This window comes from Aethalodelphis obliquidens, unplaced genomic scaffold (genome assembly GCF_003676395.1).
Source record: "Aethalodelphis obliquidens isolate GAN/ISIS:26980383/991018 unplaced genomic scaffold, ASM367639v1 scaffold38, whole genome shotgun sequence".
Classification (NCBI taxonomy): domain Eukaryota; kingdom Metazoa; phylum Chordata; class Mammalia; order Artiodactyla; family Delphinidae; genus Aethalodelphis; species Aethalodelphis obliquidens.
Genome location: NW_020837982.1, coordinates 5519881 through 5541402, shown reverse-complemented (window position 1 = coordinate 5541402; position 21522 = coordinate 5519881). Strand labels below are relative to the sequence as shown.

The following is a 21522-nucleotide window of genomic DNA, read 5'->3' as shown; positions in this document are numbered from 1 at the left end:
ACACGTCCCCTGAGGGGAGCTAAGAGGACTCCAGACAAAGGCTGGAGAGGGATGCGGGGCTGGGAAATCACCCCAGCTCCTTCTCCAGGCCACTAGCCATGCAGTGCCCTTCACCCAGGCTGGGGCGTCCCCTGATGAAGGCCTGGGCCATGGAGACACAGCACAGAGGAGGGAGCAGGGCCTTCCCTGCTCACCGTCAGCGGAGGCACCAGGGCCTCAGTGTCCTCATCTATAACATGGGGTGGATACGACCATCCTTTCCCTCACAGAGCTGTCGCAAGGATCACACGAGAACATTTGGGAACGGGCCTCCAAGAGCACAAGTGCTGGACACACATGTTGCTGATTAGCGCTGCCATTTGTCTGTCACTAACTGCTGCCCCTTCCTCACCCCCCAGCCTGCCGCTGCAGGGTCCCTGCCCCCATTGCCGCATGAGGCCAACCCAGAGAGGGAGACTCATTTTGGAGCAAATGCCCGGAGCTTAGGAGACGGGATCCCTCGCTGTTCTCTAGATGAGCTGAGGGAGGACAGGCTTAGAAAGAAGTGGGAGCAACAGGAGTGGGCCTTCTTCCCCTGCCTTTCTTTCAGGCCACCTGAACATCCCCTGAACACGGCCCCTACTGTGAGGCCACCTTTCGCTCCATCCTCGGCGCCCGCTGAAGGGGAAGAGGACCGAGGGCCAGAGGCTGGTTCCAATTCTCTTCCTTGGACACGAGGTGGGAGGGGAGGTGGGAGTGAGCTGTGGGAACAGACACCGTTCTGTGGCTCCGTGGGGTTCAGTGCAGTCTCTCCAACCCAGCCCGGTCATCCTGGGTGGCTCCGAGGGTAGTCCCAGGGTGAGAGGACTTTACAAGGCATGGCACACCCCTGGTGGGGACAGCCCGCCCTCTGATCCACAGGAGGGAGGGCAAGACAGCTCCACATCTGAGGACAAGGCCTGGGCCTTGGGGAGTTGAGGGCTGGGAAACTTCACAGCCCTCCAGAGGACGCTGTCTCTGAACCGGAGGCTCACAGGCCCAGGTCAGCTGGCAGCAGGAAGGTTTGTGTTTCTTTTAATATCAACTCCCAGGCATTTAACATTCCTCGAAGCTTAAACACAGAAACATTTTCCTTACCAGACTGTGCTTTCTGCTTTGCCAAACATAACCTGGCTTCCTCCCCTTCCCCCACCGCCTCCATCTGCTCCTGTCTCCAAGATGTAATGATTTATGGTGTGTTTCCCCTGGGGCCCGTGCAGCTGACAGCGGTGAGAAGGAGGGAAGCAACAGGGCTGCAAGTCCAGGTGGGGACAATGCCTTCGAGCCCTGGAATCCGGGTGCTGGGGGGTTGGCGCCCACGGTGCTTACTGAGCTGGCTGCCCAGGACACCCTCTTAAACTCTTCCATCCTGCAGCCACTAAATGACCCGGGGGCGTGGCCACCGGTCACGCTTCTTGGCTGGGTATCTCCCGGGGCTGGACGGGCCGGGGATGTGCAGATGGGGCCCCCATCCTCATCCCTGCAGGAAGTAGCTTCCCGGGACTGAATCTAGAGCTCACTCTCATCAGCTCCCATTTCCTAAATAATGAAGGACCGGCTCATGGTTGCCTGGCAGCACTATCTCCCTGGCAACGGTGCTGAAGAGTGAGGTGCAGGTCCCCAGCATTAAGAAAGGATGTGCTCAGGAACATGGGGTGACATGAGGCAGATGGCTGGGCCCCCGCTGAATGATGCCATCTCCCTTGTTCAAACACAGGAGCCTGAGACAGGGGGGGGGGGGGGGGGGGCGCACGCAAGTCCCCAAGGGGACACTGCCACCAAGGACACCCAGTCAAGAGTCAGGTACCAAACTCTGCGGCCTCAACAGTGCATCAGAGAACAAATGCTTCCTGTGAAAAAGCATCATTGTGCTCCCCGCACCCAGATCACATCTGGGGCAACTGTTAAGAAGCCTGTATGTATACTTATAGCTGGTTCACTTTGTTATAAGGCAGAAACTAACACACCATTGTGAAGCAATTATACTCCAAGAAAGACGTTTTAAAAAAATAATTAATTAAAAAGAAACCTAGAGTACCCAAGGCCCACGGCTCAACGGCAGGGTGTCAGTTAGCATTTCCTTTGCACGGTCAGAGAATCCACACCCAAAGCAGGCTACTTTTGTCAAAAGCACGAGGCCATACAAGGTGCCGGATGGAATGTGGATAGCTCCACACTCAGTGGCACCCCTCCAAGCCTGCATCCCCTTGACAGGTAAGTGCATAGCAGCCATCTTCAAAACTGGCAGAACTTCCAAAGACACAGGCTGCAAACAAAGCCCTTTTCCCTCTGTACATTTGTAAGGCACCGAAAAACGTAGCTGAGGCATATATACTCTCACCCTGCCCCTGCTCGTACCACAGGACCCACCCTAAGCCAATGAACTCCTGGCACAGGTGAGTCAGCCCAGCAACCCTAGCAACAGGTCAGAGACCAGCCCCCAGCAACTCAGCTGGATCCTAAGCCCTTCCGGTCCAGTGGCCAATGCTTGGGGGGGGGGGGTCTCACTCCTCCCATGGGAGACAGGGCTAATCCAACACAGCTCTCACGGATACAGCCTCAGAATCCTTCTTAACACAGTGTTCCTGGAAAAAGCCACTAGTAGGCTAAAGATGGGATGTGAAAACAAAGGTAGCTGTCATCCTTATTGTCCGTCCTGCAGGAGTGTGGACGATCCACTGGCACCAGATGTGGAAGCCCAAGGAACCAGGCACATGTGGGCTTCTGGGGCTAGAATAAGACACCATCTCCAGCAGGGGAGAATAACCACCTCGGGGAACGCTTCTCAGAACAGCTTTGAACCCAAGTCACAAAAGGCCAATCACCCTGACCAAGAAGGTGGAGAAGAAGGACGCCTTCCCCACTGGCACCACCTCCTGACAGCTCCCCGAGCCTTGCCCTGGTGCCCTGGCTGTGCCTGCCTCTCACCTGGATCTGCCCTTTGCCCATGATCTTGTCCACGATCTCGTTGTTGTCCTTGTTGACCTTAGTCTTGTCATAGCACTTCTCGTAGCACAGGATCCTCAGGGACTGAGACCCCTCCAGCTCAATCTCGAACTCCTGGGGAAAGAAGGGACAGGGTCCTGAACCTCCAAAGCTGACCTGGCTTCCCAGTGGCTTCCCGCCCCACCATTGCAAGGGTGAGAGGGGGTGAGGTGGGCCTGTGAGGACCGCGTCGTGAGGCCTGGCGCAGCGTCCTCATTCTCTGGAGATCCAGAGGCCTCCGAATCGCTGAGGAAGTGGAGTTTAGGGCTTGAGCTGTAACGCCGTGTCTAAATGCAAACCCGAGATCAGAGCCAGAGGAGCAGGGAGGTGGGGGCAGAGGGGGCAGAGGGACAGAGCTGGCCCAACAGCAGGCTTGGCTGTCCTGGACCAGTCAACAGCACATGAGCACCAGGAGTGGGATGGGCACGGTGAGGGACAAGCCCAGGGGTCCCCATGGGGACACCAGCCCCTCCACTCACCTCGTCCCACTTGGGCTCTGTTGTGTCCCGGAACACCCTGGTTTTGGCTTTGCTGACAAAGTAGCCAAAGGAATCCACCTCCAGGGTACAGTACAGGTCTGCGGGGGGACAGGCAGAGACACACCGAGTGAGGCCCGAGGCTCAGGAACCCGGGAGGGAAAAGGGGATCACTCATCGGTCCCCCCAGCATCCGCATGGGCGTTCTGCAAATCCACACACCCCCTCCCGGGCTCAGGCCCTGGAAGTCTTCCCCTCCATGGGTGGTGCCAAGGCTGTTTCCCAGGGTAATGGTGTGTGTTGGAGGGTGGCTTTGGGGCACTACAGCCAATCCTCTGCAGTGTGAATCATAAGGCCAGGGGCAGAGGTCAGAGGATGGACATAAGTGCCCCTCCCAGGCCCCAGGAGCTGCCCAGCTGGGCCATCCTCCATCAGAAGGGCTTTCCTACAGAGGGGAGAGCGGGTACAGCCATCCCTGAGTTGCCTCTAACTGGGTGTGACAGAGACTAGATGTAACCGGGTATCCGAGCCCAACAGGCTGTGAGCGCAGGTAAACAGGCGAATGACGCGGAAGGCCTGACGCACCCTGGCCTCCATCAGAGCAGAGACGCGTCTGGGTGGCTGAGAGATGGAGGGGCGTGAAGTGCCCCTTAACTGATTCTGCTATGAGCGAACCCTTTGTCAGGGGCCAGGGGACAGTTCCTGGGATAAAAGGAAGGGCTTTGCAGTCAGACTGTCCAGGTCAAATCCCAGCTCTGCACAGACCCCCTACCTCTGTGCCTTCCTGCCCTCATCTGTAAGTCAGGAATGACGACGGTGCCTGCACCCTAGGCCTAATGTGACGAGTTTACTATGACAAGAAGCCGTGGATGAAGATTCCCAAGGCTTAACTCCCTGAGTCAGAATGAATGCCTGAGTGGGTCAGGGGGCCGGGGGAAGGAGAAGGTGAGGACGGTCTGGAGGTGAGGGGAGACCCTGTAGCAGCACCTCACCCCATGTCTGAGCACCCTGACCCAGTTTGAGAGGTAAAACCCCTGCTCTGGGGCAGTGGGATGCCCCACCCCTATGGGCCTGCTCCCTGAGGCCCATCCCAGCCAAAAGGACGCAGAGAGACAGTAAGCATGAGACATCTGGGCACCTGGTCCAGCTCAGTGGGCTGCAGACTTGGGTGTGTGTCACAGCCCCAAGGAGCTGACTGACCAGGAATATTCCTGGGCCACCCCCTCGCCAGGGCATTCTGTGGGTGTGGGGAGGGTCCTGGAAGCTGTCGCATGTACCACCAGCACAGCCTGGAGTGATGAGAGGGGTGGTCCTGGCCACATCGAGAGAAGGGCTGCTCTAGAGGCAAAAACGTGGGCTTCAGCGTCAGAAGACATGGATTGGATGCCACCACCTGTGTGCCCTACTGGGCCACCTGGGAAAGTCCCTGGAGCCTGCTGGGCCTCAGCCTCTTTGTGTGCCAAGTGGGAATGGCATCAGTGACCTCAGAGGGATGCCAGGAGAATCAGAGCAGATAACGCACCTGAAAACGCTTTGAACGTGTCAAGCACTATCCACTTGCTGGCCACGTTTGCGTTTTCTCCAGCATCTAGTAAGGGACCGAGGCACACAGTAGGTGTCTGGAAATAAACTACTTTGCTCAGCATTTCTGAGCTCCTGTTCATCCAAGGATTAAGGAGATGTGGTTTCTGTTCTCTATGAACTCATAGCAGAAGAGGCAATTTATTTTACTTTAATTTAATTCTTTTTTTGCGGTACGCGGGCCCCTCACTGCTGTGGCCTCTCCTGTTGCGGAGCACAGGCTCCGGACACGCAAGCTCCGTGGCCATGGCTCACGGGCCCAGCCGCTCCGCGGCATGTGGGATCTTCCCGGACCGGGGCACGAACCCGTGTCCCCTGCATCGGCAGGCGGACTCTCAACCACTGCGCCACCAGGAAAGCCCGAAGAGGCAAATTTTAAGTGACAAAACAGTATGACAGGTGCTGCCTTGGGGTGATGGGAACACAGAGAGGGGAGGCAGATTTACTGCAGGAATTCAGGCTTCACAGTGAATGTTTATTAAATGACTGTTTGCGAGCCAATGGCATAACCTCTCCGTGGTGCTCTGCAGGGAGAGAGGCAAAGGGCAGATCTCATCCGCCAGAGGGGAAAAGAGGGAGTGAGAGGAGTCAGGAGCCCTGGGTTTCTGATCCTACGTGATGTTAAGTCCTTTTATCTCTCTGTGACTCAGTTTTTTCATCTGGCAAATGGGGAGAAACTATTAGCTGTCTAACTGACTCACAAATTCCTACAGGGAGAAAAATTAGATAAAAATGGAACTGTATTTTGTGAAATACTAAGAACTGCACTGATGTAGTAGATGGTGATTTAGAAGGAAAAAGAAAGTGTGTGTGGCAGTGTGCTGGCACTACACATACAGGTCATATTTAAGCCTGCTCGGTCACACAGCTTGTAATCGGCAGATGTGGGATTGGAGCCCCGTATTTCTGATACCTGGGGGTGGGGAAGGGCTTGGGGAAGAGCAGACCTTGGAGACAAAGGGCAGGGATGATCCCCCGCCAAGAGGAGCTGGTTCCTGGCCTTTGGGGGAATGCCCCACATCTCAGAGGAGCTGGCAGGGTCCCAGCCTGGGCAGACAAGAGCAGAGCAGGTGAGCAGTGGGAGGCCCTATGCAATGGGTCCACAGGGACTTTCTGTGAAAGGATGAACAATGGCCCGCCCAGCCTCTTGCTGGGGCTGGTGGCCAGGGGTACTTACTGGCTGACTGTTTAAACCCCTTGGCAGAGTGGACGATGACATGGAGGAAGCCATAGAGTCCTGGAGACTCGTCGTCTGCAAGAGAGAAAAGCCCCCAGGGAAGGGGGTGATGAGAGGTCTGCTTCTTCCCCTCCTGACCCCAGGCTGGTTGGATGCAGAAAGGGCGGGAGACAGTCTGTGCCTTGGTCCGACAGCACCACCTGGTGGCCAGATGAAGAAGCTTCCACAGTCCACTGCTTCCGGGAATGTGGGCCGATGCTCCTTTCTCCCTCCACTCAGCCTGGGTGGCCAGTTCACACCTTCCTCCTGGGCCAGGGACTTCGTCCCATTTCCCGCGGGGCACCTTCCCTCCCCCATGAATCCTGCCTAACCCCTGACTGCCCGACTCAGCTTAGCCTTCCGAATTGAAATTAACCAATATTAAGTCACTCTGTGCCAAGCAAAGAGAAGGTCCAGCTCTGCCTCCTCTTTGGGACATGCGGGGCAGATGACCCCCACTGTGGAGGAGAGCTTGCTTTCAAACCCCTCCCTTACTCCAGAACCTCCCACAGGCTCCTCAGCTTGAACAACATACTCCCTTGTTTGGCATTCAAGGCCTTCTAAGATCTGATCCCTGGAAACTTTTAGCCGTATTTCTCATACACTACTCTCATCCACCTACCCTTCCCCTCCGCCACCACCCTACTCCATGAACTGGCTTCCATGAACTGACGACCTCAGGAACATATTAACAACACAATCCCAGTGCACCAGGGCGCCAGATCTTCTCTCCAGCCAGAGGTGGCCAGGGAGTAGAGGGGGCTGTCTGGAGACTCAGCAGAGAACAACCCCTATTCAAACTGTGTACCTGGCAACTGAGTCTTCCCAGCCCAGCGGAGCAGAGATCAGCTATCTGTAGCTGAGTGTCTAGCTAGGTCTTTGTGCAAGGCCCCAGCAATGCCCTGGGGGCTTGGACCTGCTGATTTGAGTAACCTTGGGTTCCAGATCTTACCGTCTTTATTGCTGGTGACAGGAATGTTGTGTACAGTCCTAAGTTTGAAACAGGATCCCGTGAGCACCTGGAGCTCCACTGAGCTCAGGACAAAGGCCTGGAGATCTGCAGGAGGAGACAAGAGAGAGGGGAATGTCACCACAGGTCCACTAGGACCTACTACTCTTCCTTGGGGGCTACTGCAGGAAAAAAGCTGAGCTCTAGGGGCAGAGTGGGTCACTGGCAGGGAGGGAGAGTAGACATTCAGCTGGGAATAGTCATGGGTGCTGCTGGAGGGGTAAGAATTGGAGGGTCTAACTAGAGAGGTTCACGAATGTGTGTACGAGACAACAAGAGCAAGAGACAGAGAGCTGGACAGCCCTGGGCTTTGGGTCAGTCCTATTGCTAATTCCTCGTATGCCTAAAGCAAATCACCATCAGGGTAGCGTAGTTGGGGCAGGGTTTTACCTTTCTTCTGTAGTTTCTGAATTGCTTCTCTCCACTCTGACCTCTCATAGTCTGAGGACAGTAGGAACAGGTAGCTCTGTAGAAAGGAGAAGAGAATTCAGTAGGATGACCAGAGTCAGGCCAAGGACATTTCTGGATCCTGGGGCCCACAGTGAAGCTCCTTTACCCAGGTACCCCTACGCTTGGAGAAGGGCAGCTAGGAGGAAGGCCTTCCTCTTAGGAAGCCTGGTGACAGGAGTGGCAGTGCCAGTGATGGCCAGCAGAGGGCACTGGCTCCCCACCAGCAGGGAGAGGGAGTCCAGGGCTGGAGCCATGGCAGCCTCCTTGGGAATTGTGGGCCTGAGTCCCTGATTCCCATGGGTCAGGGCCAGGAGCTATAGAGAGTGGGCAGCCCTGGACCGAGGAACTGTCTCTGTTCCATCCCCACCCTTCTGACCTTTCCATTCCGATTGTGGATCCGAAATGGGATTGTGGGGGAATTGAGCAGCAGCAAGAACTCATTCTCAAACATCTTCTTTTTCAGGCGCTCGATGGCCCGGCTCTGTCCTTTGTTGGCTTTCTGCGGGGGACAGAGGGCACAGACGGTTCTCTTCACACTCAGACTCCACTTCTCACCCAGTAGCTCTATGTACAACATTCCCCTGTGTAGTCATCATTTTTTTTCCCCTTTTCTATATTTTATGATGATTTGATGTCTTGGGGGGCCTAGCCAGCCCCAGAGAAAACTGCTCCTCCCAGGACATGCTAAATCCTAAGCTAGTAAATGACTCCTCTGTGAGTGCCTCTCTCGTGTGCAGACCAATTGATCTTGAGTCCACACCTCCAACCATCTCCTTTAACGAACTCACACACAATCCAATATTTCCTCTGTCCTAGATAACCCAGGGCAACTAGACACCACTACTCTAGCCCAGGGCCTGCTGCCTTATTCAAACTAGCCAGTCCTAAGTTGTTTCCTGTGGAAAACACAATCCAGGCTCTGGGCCACGCACTCCCCACGCTCCTTCTGCCTCTTGACCGAACCTGGTGCTCTCCCATGTGGCACGCCCCCTTCTCTTGGAAACTATAAGTAATAAAATAAATATAAGTAATAAAAATCTTCCAGTGGCATCAGCATCTCTGAGTTGTTACTCATTCATCTCCATAAATTAGATCCCGGGTACCACTGAGACACCCTGCTTAAAAACTGCAGACACCTTTCAGCATAAAGACCCCACCTCTGGCCTCCCACACGGGGCCTCCCCTGGCTGGGTTCCAGCTTCCACGCCCAGCCGATGTCCCGTCACTCGCCCCCTGCACCCTCCACCCCAGCATCACACTATAATTATCCCTGTTCTCTAACAAGCTGTCCCCCCTCTCAGCCAGTGTTCCCTTCTCCAGTTTTTCAAGTTTATATTTTATAAAGGATCCCTTTCCTTTTATTAACTGCTATCATGTTTCATATCTCTGTTCCAATGCCGTCCTCAAGCTCCACGGTTAGAATGCATCTCTGAAGCACTTTTTTTTACCCACTAGACTGGCAAAATTGTGACAATTGCTCACAGCTGGTGCTGTGACAGTGTGGGGGAACAGTGACTGTGACACAATGCTGGGGAGAACATGATCAGATGCAAACTTTTCAGACGTAAATCTGGTAATGAAATGCACAAGCCCTCTGCCCCAGACATCCCACTTGTAGGGAATCTACTGGAGGGAAATATGAGTGCAGATTAAAGAACGAGAAACAAGCTGAAGACTCAAATACGTTGTCATGTAGTCGAGCAACAGAAGAGGATGCAGCTGTTACAAAGGATCTGATGGGGCTTCCCCGGTGGCGCAGTGGTTGAGAGTCCGCCTGCCAATGCAGGGGACATGGGTTCGTGCCCCGATCCGAGAAGAGCCATGGCCGCTGAGCCTGCACATCCGGAGCCTGTGCTCCGCAACGGGAGAGGCCACAGCAGTGAGAGGCCCTCGTACCGCAAAAAAAAAAAAAAAAGGATCTGATAGATTAAATTGCAAAACAGTACGTGTAGTCTAATCTCATTAAAAAATACATACACACAAACACACACACACACACACACACACACACACACACACGTATAAGCATAGAAGAGTCTAGAAGAATACACCTCAAACTGGTGATAATGGTGGGGTGATGATGATCAGTTCTACTCTATACACTTTGATATTGTGAGCATTTCTTGTTATAATAAGCTAGTGTTACATTGGTAATTAGAAAAAAAATTGTGTTTAAAAAATACTATTGGGCTTCCCTGGTGGCGCAGTGGTTGAGAGTCCGCCTGCCGATGCAGGGGACGCGGGTTCGTGCCCCGGTCCGGGAGGATCCCACGTGCCACGGAGCGGCTGGGCCCGTGAGCCATGGCTGCTGAGCCTGCGCGTCCGGAGCCTGTGCTCCGCAACGGGAGAGGCCACAACAGTGAGAGGCCTGCGTACCGCAAAAAAAAAAAAAAAAAAAAATACTATTAAAGAATAAATTGCTGCTTCTTTTGTGACTCAGAGAACAACACTGTGCCTCTCCAGTGACTCTTATCACGTTGTGTCACATGCTGTGGTCACACACAGGGATGTCTTCATTCTCCACTGGATACGGAGGTCTGTGAGGCATCTGGCACACCCCTGCAGCCAGCAGCCAGTAGAGGTGTGTAAGCATGGATTCAACTAAGCAGAAGGCCATGTCTGCACACCCGGGGAAGGACAGAGGGCACAAAGCCTGCTGCTCCCAGGACCAGGTGAGAAACATGCATGCAGGATGCCCCTGAAGTGGGGATGCTGGACAGAGCCTGATGGGGAAACAGGCTCCACCGAGGCAGGGTAAGCCTGGCTGTTCAGGAGGAGGACACCTGTGCTTGTCAGGGGGCTCCCTCTGGGCAGATGCACCCGCAGTCTGACCCTCAGCCCTAGGACATTCCCCTGAACCAAACATCCCTGGGGTTACTACTATGGTCTTCCTCTCCGCTGTTCAAAGAGAGATGCCTGGGTTTAAAGACTCCTTAGAGGCCATTTGGTCATGTATTTCTCAACAACTGTTCCCAAAGCACCTATTTATTACGTGCTGAGTACTAGGGCATAGGACTGGAGCAAACAGCCCCCTCACTAGAGCTGAAATTCTAGTGGGGAAAAGAGAAAGCAGAGCGTGCAACTTTCATTCAGTACCAACAAAGCAAAGCAAAGAGGTAAACGTCTGGAACCAGGAAGCTGGGCACCCAACCTAGACTGTAGCGGGCAGACATCAGGGAAGGGTCATCAGGTGAGGTTAGGCCTAAGGCCGAGCCTGGATGGGTGAAGAGGAGAGACCAGGCCAACCAACCAAGCCCCTCCACGCTCTTCCTTCCATTCATGCGTAAGGCTCTGCCTGTAAGGTGCTTTCCTCTAGCCACTGTTTTCAAATACGTGAATTTAAGGCTATCCATTGTCCTCTAAAGAGCACTTTGGCTACATCCCATGGGTTTTGACATGGAGTGCTCTCATTTTCAAGCAGGTCTAAACAGTTTGCAGTTTCCATTTTGATTTCCTCTTTATCTTGAAAGTTTTAACTTCCCAGGCATATATTTAACTATATTCTAGCTGTTAATTTCTAATTTTACTGCACTGTAGTTTGTGAACATGACCAGTACACTATCATTTTTTCTTTTCAATTTGAGATTTCCTATGCAGCCTAATACATGATAAATGTCTGTGAATGTTCCATGTGTGTTTGACAGAATCTCAGTTCTCTGTCAGGACACAAGCTTCTGTGCATTTTTAGATCAAGTGATATTCAAGGCTCCCTCTGTTATTTATTTGCCAACTTGATCTGTCCGTTTCTGAGGGGCCTCCCAGGTCCTTTCTCTTGCATACATCTTGCTTTTCCTTAAGAAGGACTTTTTCTTCTCTTGCTTTCCTATTCTGCAGTGTTTGGCATACACTGTTCCCCAGGAAACGTCCCATAATTAACCCCACTGCATTCTGAGCACTGACTCCTCCTTGGCCCGCCCTCCATATGCTCTGTGCTAATGGTTAGTCTTTCCCTGGGCACATAAATGTATCTTGAAGACTATAAAGAAAGACCTCCCACTCTTACATCCTGCCTCCCTTGTCAGACTCCCAAACCTTACCACTTCCCCTCCCTCCACCTCCCTGGCACACCCAGTTCAAAGGGCCCCAATAAAAATGGCCTACTTCCCTGCCCCAGCTGAGGCCAGGCTCTGCTTACCTCCTTCTGGATTTCACTCTTAAGGGCAGAGATCTTCATTTTCATGTCCTCCAGCTCGTGGTCTGGGAAGGGGTGCACCTGGGGACTGGCCTCAGACTCCTCAGGGGATGGAAACACTAGGTCAGCCAGGGGGATGTACCATTTGCAGTCATATTGCTGGTGCTTCCTGCAAACAAGTCAGAGGGAGATGTGAGCCAGAGAGGAATTTGGATCTTCAGGCCTGAATTGCTGGAACCAAACACCACCTGAAAGGGATTTACTAAGAACTCATCACAGGCAAGAACGATCCCCCTCCTTGAGGAGCCTAATCAGGAAACACTCGTGGAATTATGAGAATTGGGTTCTAGGGTCAGGCAGCAGTAAGGGCTCTGGACCTTGGGCCTGTCATTCTTCTGGCCCAGAACAACTGATGTTCTTAAACAGCCCAAACCTCTAGGGTATGAGCAAGAGTGGTCTCATGCCTTCCTGTTCCCCATCCCACACTCTTCCTTCCCTTCTAGCCAGTCTATACTTAGCTTATATTCATTATCTTCTAGGCTAGAGATAGAATACAGACGCTATTTTGAATGCCAACTTTTATCAATAGAGGTCACATGGGATACTGAGTTGAGGATTATAAAGCCACATCCAAGGGACTTCCCTGGTGGCGCAGTGGTTAAGAATCCGCCTGCCAATGCAGGGGACACGGGTTCGAGCCCTGATCCGGGAAGATCCCACATGCCGTGGAGCAACCAAGCCTGTGCGCCACAGCTACTGAACCTGTTCTCTAGAGCCTGTGAGCCACAGTTACTGAAGCCCGTGTGCCTAGAGCCCGTGCCCTGCAACAATAGAAGCCACCGCAATGGGAAGCCCACGCACCACAACAAAGAGTAGCCCCCACCAGCCGCAACTAGAGAGAGCCCGCACACAGCAATGAAGACCCAACGCAGCCAAAAATAAACAAATAAATTTATTTTTTTAAAAAGGGAGTAAAAAAGAAGTAATCTCTGAGAATATACCTTAAAAAAAAAAGCCACATCCAAGTCTAACGAGAAACGGTGCCATGGTCCACTAGTAACGTCTGCCTTGGGCAAAGGACTTAAGGCAGAGGTACGTATACTTACGACTGTCACCTCCGCTTTAGAATCATCTCAAATGTCATCTAGTTCCAGGGAGTCATCCCTTCTTTTGAAACTCATAATAACCTCTCCTTCTCTCACTTCCCCCAGGACTTTGGTTTGCACCTCCCTGCAACACTGAGCGTATGGCTTGTCTCCCCTGGCACACCGTAGATGATAAGGAAATACAGCTGGAAGGACGTGGGAGTGAATACTGAATAAGCTTTTCTGCTCATGACACAGGGACACCCATATCACTGGGTATAGTGACGGAGCTGGAAAGAAGCTTTCAAGTCAGATTAAGGTTCAAATCCCATCTCCTCCACTTCAGTTGTGCGACCTCGGGCAACTTATTTAACTTCATTCTAAGCCTTTTCTCTCATCTGTGAGATGGGGATAATAATACCTACTTTGTGGAGTCACTGGGGAGATTAGAAATAATATATTCAAAGCATTTGTCGTGGCACCTGGCACGGCATAACCACTCAATAAACGATACCAGCAGATTTAATGAATATTCACTGAATTGCAGTTAGCAAAAATTTAGAGATGTCTAATAAAAGGAGAATGCTTAAGTAAATTATGGCATATCCACTTGTAACATCACGCAGGAAAGTAAAATGATGATTATGAAGATTAGGCAGCAACAGGGAAAATGCTTATGACGTGAAATGGAAAAAGCAGAGCCCCAAATTGGGTATTCACTCTGATTACAAGTATAAGAAGAAACATAAGAACATTTTAAAAAACTGGAAGGAAATACAGCAGCAGGAGACCGATGCTTATGTTCAGGTGGGTGACGGGTTTTTTTTTTTTCTTCTGTAATCTGGTTGCGTTATCTTTACAATTAAAACCATGATTTATTTTTAGAAAAAGGCTATGAAGTAAAATAAAATTAATTAGTATGTTTTTAAAAAGGGGAAAAAAAATGCAGACTGCCCCCGGTTGCTGAGGGGCTCCACAGCGGGCAGGGTCTAGCTGCACTCTAGCCCCCCATCCTGCACACTCACCCCGCCGATGTCTTCTTTAGCTTGGCGCACAGTAGGACGTCTGTGAAGAGGAAGACATGCCGCAGCTTCCGGGAGCCCTCCGACACCTCCACCAGGAAGCCGTCCTTCACCAGCTGCCGCGTCTGAGGGAGATGGTACACCCGCCCCCGCCTGGGAGTCAGCCCAGGGCCAGCCTGCACCCATCCAGCTGTGGGGGTGAGGGTGGAGCTCCAGGGAGGGACCGTAGTGTCTGGTGGTTAAGAGCACTGGCTTTGGGGTCAGGGACATGGGCTTAAATCCAGACTCTGCCACTTCCTGGCTGTGATCTTGAGGGCAATTTCCCCGATTTCTCTAAGCCTCAGTCTTAGAAACTGTAAAATGGGGATGATGATATTTGCCCCGCAAGGTAGGAGTCATGGCGTATGTAGAACTGTTAGCACAGTGCCCGGCATGTAAGATGTGATCAACAAGCGGTAGCTTTCCACTTCCCTGCAGCTCTCAACAGCTCACACCTGGATGGACCCACCCTAGGTCATGAACACTCCCTCCCACCCCCACCATAAAACCCCCCTAACCCTGCCTAAGATGTTGATCTAGTTTCAGCTAAACCTCGACCCGCAGAACCACTCAGGCCCATTTACACTGTCTCTGACCCTGGACTTCCTTCCGTGGGGCCATCACAGTGTCCTGCGGAACCTGCAGCCGTCTCTAACCTGGGCTCTGGCTGGCCCAGAGCGTTCTGCTCCACGCATAACTTCCAGAGCCTCCTCCCTGCCGCCCTCAGAGCCAGCAGGCTGCTGTGGGGCTGCCACTACCTGTCCCAGCCTTCCCCGTATTACGTGCCGCGTGACCTATATACGTTGCCATATGTAGGTGAGTACCTAGAAAGTACACAACTAAAATGATCTGAAACTGGTCATGTTCCAGGGCCTCTGGAGCTCTTTCAGACATCCGCAGAGTCCAACAAACTGGGGACATTCCAGGGTTTGCAAACCAGGGCTGGGAGCTGCACCAGGAACAGCTCTCTGTACCCTATTAGTCACTCTCCAGAACGTGTCCCTCATTACTTCCCTCCCCAGGAGACACTGAAGGCTCGTAAATGTCACAAAAGGAGCATAAACCCAGCCAGCCTTCCCTCCTAAACGCCACTTAATTACCTCTCTTGGACAGGAAACCCCGTACGTGGGCCAGGCTGCTGACCCATGCAGGTAACGGTCCCTTTGATTCTTCACATTGCTTCCCCTCACTGAGGTGTCCCCACCCTTCCACCAAAAAGGGCCCCCAGGGAACTGGAGCTGCTAGCCACACCTAGGCGCCCACCTGGGACAGTCCAGCCACCTGGCAGCCTCAGTCATCTCTCCCTGACTCCACAAGCTCCCTCAGCCCGAGCCATTATCTTCCAGGGGACTCTGAGGACATCCTACTGCCCAGAGGGGGCTATCTGCATTCAAGAACGAGATAGCCAGAGCCCTGGTCTGGGGGTCAGCACATGAGGCTCGCAGACAGATAACCCCAGCTAAAGAATCCAGTTCCGACACTTATAGTCGAGAGACCTCATGCAGGAGACCTGGAGAGACTCTCCGGGGCCCCGTTTCCTCTTCTGCTCCTGTGGACTATTGTGAAGGTTCATGAGATGCTGGACTTTAAGCTGTCAGTCCAGGACCTGAAGGCCTCTCCTTGGCTGGGAATGAGAGATCAGGGTTGGAGAGCCACAGAGCATCGGGCAGTGGTGCCCGAGCGGGGCAGGAGAGCAGGGACGGGCAACCTGGGTGCCAGGCTATGCTGGGTCCTGAGCTCACCTCCCCCTTGGGGGTTGTGACTGCAGTCCGGCGGGGGTCAATGTCCTCATTGATGCTGGACAGGAAGTTCTGGGAGATGCGGAGGGCATCCTGTAGCAGCGGGTAGTCTGGGTGGTCCACAGGTGTGTGCTTCAGCAGGTCCTGGGAAGGATGGGGTGGTGAGTTGCGGGGAGCGGTTCTGGGGCTTAGTGAGAGGACAGTGGGGAGAACTCTACCCTCACTGAAAGAATTCCGAGGGAGACACTAGGGACCCACACTCTAACCTGGTCATGCCTGCAAAATCTGAAATAAAAATTAGGGTCGGAGCAGCAGGGGTGAGGGCAGTGGTGCCGCTTTATTCCTGCTGCAGTCATTACTCTTTCCCTGGGCAGCACAGGCCAGGTGGAGTCTCGTGTCACCAAGCAGCTGGGAGAGACACCCCGCTACTCACCCCACAGCTGCTCCAAGGACACTCGAGACCATCAGTCAAGGGATCGGGAGGCAGGAAGTGCCTGCCTCCTGGGGAGCATCTGGCCCAAAATCAAGCTTAATAGCCAAGCTACTTTTAGGCCCTGGACCCATCGGCATGGTCACCACAGGCCAGGCAGGTGCAGTCAGGGCCCAGCGACCCTCTGCCCAACTCCCCAGATGGGCTGTTCTCAGCGACTCCAGTGCCCGCCCACCCTGAGTTCAGTCTCCCATCCAACTCTTAAGCCCTCTCAGGCCATTCAGCGGGGTACACACTCACGTGTAGGACAAGGGTGCTCCTGGTTACTCGGTCAATGGGCTTGTAGAGTAGAGCTGTTGGGGGCAGGGAGAAAGGAGACAGGTCAGATGAAATACAGGGAGCAGCCTGAGACCTTAGGGGGCAGCCTCATGCCCCCGCCCGCCTCCCTCCCTTGCATGGACGCCCACTTACAGAAGGCCAAAGTGGGTTCCATGGTAACCCACACCTCCATTTTCACCCCAGGCAGGCCAGATAACACCAAAAGGGGGACACACAGCTCTGGTGGCCCGGGTCCCCTCCCACCTGACTCCTCATCTCCTCTCCCACCAGATGTGACTTCTTCGAGGGCTGTGCATCCCCCAGGCCCGTCCTGGCTTGACCAGGCTCAATGCAGACACAGACGCTCCTCTGTACCCTCCACGATGAATCACACAGCCTTACCCCCCAGAGCTCCAGGACTCTGGGGGTCACACCCGGGACCCCAGAATGCAGGAAGGAGACACTGTTTTTCCAGGGAGGGCGGTGTCCCTGTGCCCCATCATTCTCATATCCCTCTGGTCCAAGGCCTGGCACTGCCAGCTGGGAACAGCATGCATCGTTCTGACCCACACGGTTGACCTCATCTCCATGAGGAAGACCCCTCTCCATGCCCTCAACCCCCTCCTGGCTGAGGGCCAAGGAGGCATGCCCAACCTCCACAGAAAGGCTCCGCTCTCAAGCTAGTGGCAGCTGGGGGGGCAAAGATTTCCTAAAGGAATTCAGGTGGGGCTTCGAGTATGAGAGCCCCTGAAGAGGCTGGGAAAATGCAAGCTCATCGGGGCCCCCACTGGCCACACCCCTCGGCGACCAGGACACCAAATGAGGATTGCTGGGATTCAGCAGGGACAGGTGGCGGCGGCAGCTGGCCCACTGACACTTCCAAACAAGGCTCCTGCAAGCAGCTGTGCCCTGCCCCTCCCAGCCTGGGGGGTTCAGCTCCGGTCCTGCACCTGGACACCTCTGTCCATGAGGTCATGACCTTTGTCCTCCTGCCGTGGGAGCAGTAAGAGGCAGGATGCTGGTCTGGGGAGGAGGACCCCAGAGTGGGTGTCCCATGGGACCAGGCCGTGACAGGTCCCAGAGCTGACATTCATGGCCCAGCCAGCCCCCAAACCAGAGAGTTCCCCAAAGCCCTAGATATAAATACCCTGCGCGTTGCTAAATGGACACTTTGGGGAATAGTGTGCTGGCTACGGAGAAGATGCAGTCTCAGTGGTGTGCCTCGAGCCTCATCTGTTGGCTTTGCCTGGCTGCCCCTTAGAATCACTAGGGAACTCTTAAAAGATTCAGATACCTGTTTCCCCCTCTCCCATCAACTAAACAGCAGGTTCTGATGGGCAGAACCCAGGCATCACTATTTAAAAAAATCTCCTGTGCCGATTCTGATATGTCAGAATGGTTGAAAACCACTGCTTTGTGCAAACACATCTCCCATGATTTATTTGCAGCCCTTTCTTAATTGAGCAATTTCTAGAGCCCCTCCCCGTGGGCTATGGGAGCTAGAATGGACAGGACCAGGCTTGGGGTATCTTGGGACAGTGAGGGTACAGCCCAGTTACCAGCCCAGGAGGGGACCAGTTCTGAGGCTGTCTAGGATACCCACCTGTGGCTCAGCCCGTCTGCAGGGGGGAAAAAATCACTCCCTGAGAACCCCAGAGACCCAGAGAAAGTGCAAGCTCAGCAGACACCTGCCAGGGTGGGCCCTCGAGTTCCCGTCCAGGGAAAGCTGATACTACAGTGTCAGCTCCCTCTGCCCCGCTGTCAGGTCCCAGGAGGAAGAGGTTTCTGACTAAGCTCAGAGGTCTGCACAAATGGTGGATTGGGTTTCAGACGGGTTATTAATATGCCTAGAGTCACCTCAAGAGTCCACTTGATTGTGGCCGTGGAATGAGTCCTAATGCATCAGCCCCAGGTGGTGGAGGGGCAGGTGGGAGGAAGGGTGGGGAGAGGCAAGTGCAGGGAGAGGGCCCTGGGGCCACGGTCAGGTATGGAAGGAACCAGTGCGGCCCTGACGTTCGTGCTCTCCACGGCACCTGCACACCTGCTTCCCCTGAGAATGCAGGGTGAAGAGCCCATCTTTCCCACCTCACCTGCTCCACGGCTCCAGCAGGTTGGCCTGCTTCCTGCCTCTGCTTCACCCACTCTTGCCCCTGCTCACCATGGGGTTCCTGTTTCTGGGACAGACACCATTCACCAAGTTGCAATGCCTGTCTCTCCCCCTCCTCCAGAAAGCCTTCCCCAACCAGGATTTTCACAAGCAACACTCACAGCGCCTAAAAGTCCAACCATGACATGTGCGAGCTGGCCTCTCTCTAGCTTGCTGAGTACTTACTCTGTGTCCAATGGCACTGTTTTACGTGCGTTATTTCCTTTAATTAAAAAGGGAAGCAATTATCACTAGCCCCATTTTACAGATGCAGAAACTTCTCGAAAGCACAGAGAAATTATGTAACTTGCTCACAGTCACAAAGCTGTAAGGGACAGCTGGGTTTTGAATCTACCCATGGTCTACCCGTGCTCGTATCTTTGAGATGTCCCCTTCCGTAGGGGCGGCAGCACCTGCAAAAGCTCGGTGGCCCTCGGGAGGATTCTGGGAAAGATTCACCGGGAAGGAGTGGATGAGCGGGCCTCTCCTGTTGCCAAGGCGAGCCCCCTTCTTAGGAGCCTGGGTCACACGCGGCTTTCCTTGCACCTCCACTGCGTGTGGCCCCGGAGCCCTGCAGACTGGGCGCTCGGCACACAACCGCTAAGGCAGACAACTGCAGAGTGAGCCCCAAGTGGCACAGCCTCCCGGATACCCCACAACCAGCACCCCTTGGAGGGGCTGAGAAGAGTCAAACAGCGTGGTCAGCAAGGGCTCCTTCACTCCTGACCCCTCACTTTAAAGCTGACTTTGCTGCAGGGACCAAAGAAACCCTGAACTCCAGGTCCCAGGCCTGTTTCACTAAAACTAAGCTTCTTTTGGGGGAAGAAAGAGGAAGCAAAGGGCCGACCGTTTCCTCTTTAGGGACACTGACTGGAGACTTGACCAACTCCTAGGCCAGACCAAAAAGGGCATTTTCCCCTCAGATCTAGGACCACGCCAGTTTCAAGCCTGTCAGAATCTCAGCCGAGGGGTGGGGACCCAGGTCAGCTTCTGCCTGTGACTACAGTTGTCCTGCTGGGACAGCTGGAGAGGGGCGACCGCAGGGGCTATCTCCATCACGAGCAGTCTTCAATGCAGGACAGCCCGAGAAGGTGAGGGGACAGCTGATCGTGCACAGCGGCCTCCGGGAAGAGCCCGAGAAACCTCAGCATCGCTCCTCCAGCATGCTGCCACCCCCCTCTGTTCAGCCTTCAACAAGGAGCTCTGGGTTACCACGGAGATATGAGAGCAAAGTGACTGAGAGGGGTGCAGAGACACAACGCCTGGTGGGAGAGAAGAAGGTCCTGAAACCAGCTGCCTGCCACAGGAGCCCAGAGCAGCTGGCCTGGGGCAACATTTGAGCCTTATGCCCCTGCCAGAAGCAGCGGGGCTCATCCCTAAGGTACCTCTGGCCTCGGAAGGCGGGGCCCACTAGCTTCCGGACACTTCCTTGCCTAGATCTGTGCCAGCCTCCTCTGAGCAAGAGCCTGGCTGACTGCACACACCTGTCCCAGGACCTCCTCCCTGAGGGAGCTGCGAAGATGATGCTCTGTCCGTCCCCGCTATTGTATGGTGGGTGTGTGACCTTCACAAAGCAGCAGCCGGCCACGCCCCCCTCTCCCACCAGCATTCACGGCCAAGGCCTCAGCTCAAGGGTCTCCAGTGGCTAGAAACGAACCCCCTGGGAGCAATCCAATTCCTTCCTGCTCCCCTGCCATTCAGAGAGGAGAGAGCTAAGGCGGTGTGTGCACTCCAGGCACACAATACCCTGGCCTCTCACGAAACAAAGAGACTCCCAACTTCTCCCTCCAGCCGGGGCTGGCGCCCTCCCGCTCCAAGGCACTGCCATCCAGACCATCTGTCACCCTCTGATTGCCCCTGCTGACCCCTCTCCAACCCCAGGGTGGCCACCCCTGCAGGCCCAGCCTTGTCACTTTCTCTCTGCAACAGCCTCTCCAGGAAGTTGCCCCCAGCCTCTGAAGCTGAGGCTCCCCACAGATCCTCGGGGTACCTGGACCCCTCTAGCCTGGTCCTCCCATTTCCAAGCCACCCTGCCCCGAGCGGCCCCCAGGCTCCAACTCCAGGCTGGAAGCTGGCTGGCGCGGGGTTAACACAGGTCCAGCCACTTGTCCCCCCTCCCTGCCCTGCTGCCCCCCAAACCTTGATGGCCACATTTCAGCCCACTCCAGCCAGCCCCCAGAGGTGGGAAGACACACCACCTCTCGGGAGAGGGGGCCTGGGTTACCATAGGTGCAGTTACAGCAGAAGCGAATGATGAGGAGAATTTCCATGGCAGCCTCCGTCCCCGCGGCAGGAGCGGGCGGCCATCGCTCCCGGCTCCCCAGCTCCCATCAGCGGCCCGGCCACTCAGCCACCTTCCCGGCTGCTGCTGCACAGCCTCCAGAATCAAGCAGCCGCTTCTGAGTGCTCTTCTAGCAAGGGGGAGGGGAGGGGAGGGGAGGGCTGCGTGCGTGGAGGGGGGAGGAGGGGGGGAGTGAGCCGCCTGCTGGCATCCTAGGGAGGAGCACGTTTGTAGCTGGCCAGCTGCCTGGGGACGGAGGCTGGATGCCTCGCGTGCACACGCTCACACACACACACACACACACACACGCATGCTCCCACACACACGCGCATGCATGCGCACGCACACACACAAGCCGGGCACCATAGTCCACAAAGCCAGACAAAGGAAGGTGACTGTTATCCAAGCCATTCCCCAAAGTACCTTCCATAGTGACTGACGTGTGGCTGTCCTTGGAGTCCTTGGGACCTTTCACTTTCAGTTCCTGCCAAACAGAGGAGAGGAATCACTACCTGGCCTGTCCCCTGAGCCTCCCCATCCCCCATCGTGAGCAACGCAGGAAGCAGGGCTCTGAAACCCAGGGGTGCAAATAGGA

General features: G+C 54.5%; 1 protein-coding gene across 3 annotated transcripts in view; it reads right to left on the bottom strand.

Annotated features, from left to right (window-relative positions):
- ABR (ABR activator of RhoGEF and GTPase) overlaps positions 1 to 21522 on the bottom strand; it is a 178857-nt gene that overhangs the window by 35552 nt on the left and 121783 nt on the right. For all 3 annotated transcript variants that reach the window (XM_027130545.1, XM_027130543.1, XM_027130544.1), the window contains 11 exons: positions 21351 to 21411; positions 16483 to 16535; positions 15756 to 15896; positions 13978 to 14099; positions 11871 to 12036; positions 8112 to 8234; positions 7676 to 7751; positions 7229 to 7333; positions 6238 to 6312; positions 3483 to 3580; positions 2947 to 3078 (listed from right to left, as the gene is read on the bottom strand). In XM_027130545.1, the coding sequence (XP_026986346.1) occupies positions 2947 to 3078; positions 3483 to 3580; positions 6238 to 6312; positions 7229 to 7333; positions 7676 to 7751; positions 8112 to 8234; positions 11871 to 12036; positions 13978 to 14099; positions 15756 to 15896; positions 16483 to 16535; positions 21351 to 21411 (1152 nt within the window). The remainder of the gene's footprint in view (positions 1 to 2946; positions 3079 to 3482; positions 3581 to 6237; positions 6313 to 7228; positions 7334 to 7675; positions 7752 to 8111; positions 8235 to 11870; positions 12037 to 13977; positions 14100 to 15755; positions 15897 to 16482; positions 16536 to 21350; positions 21412 to 21522) is intronic.